Genomic DNA, 3,019 nt, shown 5'->3' with positions numbered 1-3,019 from the left:
AAAAAAAGCCAGCACATAACTTTCTATTTCAAAATATTAATGAGGCAATATTAAGAGGAACACTCACTTGAGGAACAATCTTAACCCCAGAACGATGAGCTTTCATCACAAGCTCCACAGAACAATCACCCCAGTATACCTGCAGAACTGCTACCTTTTCCTCCAATATGACGTTTATATTTTTCTCATGTGGAAATGCCAGGACAACAACAACCCCAAATGGTTTGTCCGTTAAGCTTCGAGTCTTACTTATAAGCTCCCGGAGATAGTCTGGTGATTCCTGGTTAAGCAAGAGCCATGATATGAACAATTTAAATCATCTTTTCAAGGGTACATGTAGAAAAGAGTCATATACATATACATACTTTTATTCTCCAATTAAAAATCATGGAAAGAAGATGGAGAGAAAATCATCATCGCAAACTATTGAGAAACCTGGACATTTATACACTTGTCCACACAAAGGCATCTTATTCTTTCACATCAAAAGTGAGATCCAAGTCCTCATTAGATGTTCAAAACATAATCCTACATATATACACACACATTAGAAGATTAACACTTGTAACCAGTGGGTTCAATAGAATGAGATATTTGCTAGAAGTGTCACCTAGCTTGATATTGCTGATCGATCATGATATTAGAGAAGTGAAGGAGGATAGAGGACTTTCTGGGGGACTGGGAGAAGCCGAAAAGCAATATCGGAAGGGTGACTTGAAAGTAACAATTGAAAAGGTAGGACATCCATTACTTCATCCCATGATATGAGTTCATTACTCAAAGTGATTTCAGTAAGGAAAAAAGAGAGAGTTGCAAAGTGTGAGCTGTACGTTGCTACTGTCCCATCAAAGTTGATCCCTTAAAAAGTTTAAATGAAAACCAAAAACTATCTTGTTCTACTAAGCAGTTCTATGTTTATTTATTAAGATCATGTTTAGCTATGAAAAGTATTGAGTGAAGAATAAGAAATTTTATGCTATGTAAAAGAAAGGAATCTAGGACGCATGAAGAAGCAAATAGTAGATGAAAGATACCCAATCAGGAGCCCTGAGGAAAGCTAGTCCACCAGCATTAGCAACAGCAGCAACAAGCTCAGGTCCAGAAATATCAGGTCCCAAAGGTGCCTGAACTACTCAAAACCCAGAATCCCACGCCAACCCATATCTCTTTCTCTCGCACTTATTAACCGAAGAGCCAACCCTTATATAATCCATGATTCGTAGTGGCCCGGCTGCTCGCGTTTATTTTATTTTCCCAGAACCACGTAAGCAAGGACGTCAAACATCTTTTTTTTCATTTTTCTTTTTTTGAACAATTGGCTAGCGCAAGTTGAGTTTTGTTTTTGTTTTTTTTAAAGAAGAAAAGTAAAATTTTATATAATACCAATCAAAGTTACAATGAGAGATCTTAATGGTGGACAACGAATCTCCATACTCCTTCTTGCCAACATCAACGATTACAATAAACATGAACCAAAAGGGTCTAAATGTAACCTATCCTTAACCCAATCTAAAAGCTTCGTTACAGCAATAAAAAAAACAACCTCACCAAGCATATATGCAAGAGCAACCTTCCCATTATATTGACAATAAAAAAACACCAGTGTTACAACTGATAATCACCGGACATGACACTAAAACATAACCCTACCAAAACCACCAATGACACGAAACTACCAACATCCTAAAATCCCCACCCGAAAGGGAAGGACAGCTGAACCAACCAAAAAACAAGAAACAAACAGAAAAGACAAACCTAAAAAGAAAAATAAAAAACCTAGCCCAACCCCCTCCGATGGATGTTCAAAGCAGCCCATTTCAGGACCCGGCCCAAGGAGCATCACTTGTGGATCTGGTCGCCGATCCTTTGCCTTGCCACCAGCTCCGACCACCATCCAAGCGCGTCGCCTCCAACGTCAAAACATAGGGGAGGCACGACCCTACCTAAACTAGGCCCAACCATGGTGAAGAGATCGACCCTGTTCGAAATCAATCCGGGTCGACCTAGATCTCCATAATTTTCCCTTCAACTCATCGCCAACCCGTCGTCCTCATCGCCTACACACTCGAATGGCTACACTTGTGAAGCCAAAACTTTGTCGAAACAAACTCATAGGGACAGCGACATCAAAAGCTTCTTGGTGCGCCCCCATCAATAGACTTCTTCTTCCGCTCCACCACCACCAGCCGTCATGGCCAGAACCACCATCTGGCCACCCTTAAGCTCTCGTCCGACAACAACGTCAGCAAATCCACTGCGGGACGGAGATGAAATTTTTTTTGTGGAAACCGTAGCCGCACCGAGTTTTGTGGCTTAAGTGCAGCACTACCTTCACCCACCCTTCCCCACCCAGCCTCTCCCTTCCTCATCACACCATCCCCCACACACCCTAATTGGATTGGCTCTCGCTGATCCGATCTAGATCAAGTGCATTTCGGCAAAGCCGCCACCCGATCTCCACCCTCAAATGATCTCCTGCCTTAGCACATCTCTTAAAAGCACCCACCAGTCCGTTCCCACTCCTCCTTAAGGCAAAGAGCCGCCGTCGCTGACCTCCAACAATCCCGCCACTACTTGTCGATGTCGTCTTCACTCATTACGATGAAGAGGAGCATCGCCGCCCCACACCTTTCTCTCAGACCGAGCTGGTCCCTCGTACCTCACTTGACGACGATGTTGTGAGGGTGTGTTGCTAGACCGGGCAACGTCTCTCCCTAGACAAACAAAACCGCCGCCTAGGGTTTTCGGGAGAAGTTTCTCTCGCTCTCGACCAACACAATCATTCATATAAGACGTTAAACGTTCTTAGCTCTACATCTTCTTTCCGATTCTCAAAAATTCTTGTATGGACGGTGAAAGTGAACCAAAAGTCATAATCCAATCTCAGCCGTTCAATTAACCCACGTCTCAATAGCACAAACACATAAGAAAAATGAAGAAAAAAAATTAAAACTGAAGAAAATAAAAACACAATCTAGTGGGGAGAGGGAGAGAACTGAAAAGTCATGAATCCACTTTA

At 42.5% G+C, this 3,019-nt stretch overlaps 1 protein-coding gene across 1 annotated transcript in view; it reads right to left on the bottom strand.

The window, feature by feature from the left end:
• Positions 1-1,162, bottom strand: part of LOC101297907 (nitronate monooxygenase-like) — an 8,849-nt gene extending 7,687 nt beyond the window's left edge. The window contains 3 exon segments of the mRNA XM_004292433.1: positions 68-280; positions 1,035-1,132; positions 1,135-1,162. Of these exon segments, the coding sequence (XP_004292481.1) occupies positions 68-280; positions 1,035-1,132; positions 1,135-1,162 (339 nt within the window).
• Positions 1,163-3,019: the final 1,857 nt, after the last annotated feature.

Source organism: Fragaria vesca, linkage group LG2 (genome assembly GCF_000184155.1).
Source record: "Fragaria vesca subsp. vesca linkage group LG2, FraVesHawaii_1.0, whole genome shotgun sequence".
Lineage (NCBI taxonomy): Eukaryota > Viridiplantae > Streptophyta > Magnoliopsida > Rosales > Rosaceae > Fragaria > Fragaria vesca.
Note: the sequence above shows the minus strand (reverse complement) of the source record. Positions and strands in the feature narration are given on the sequence as shown.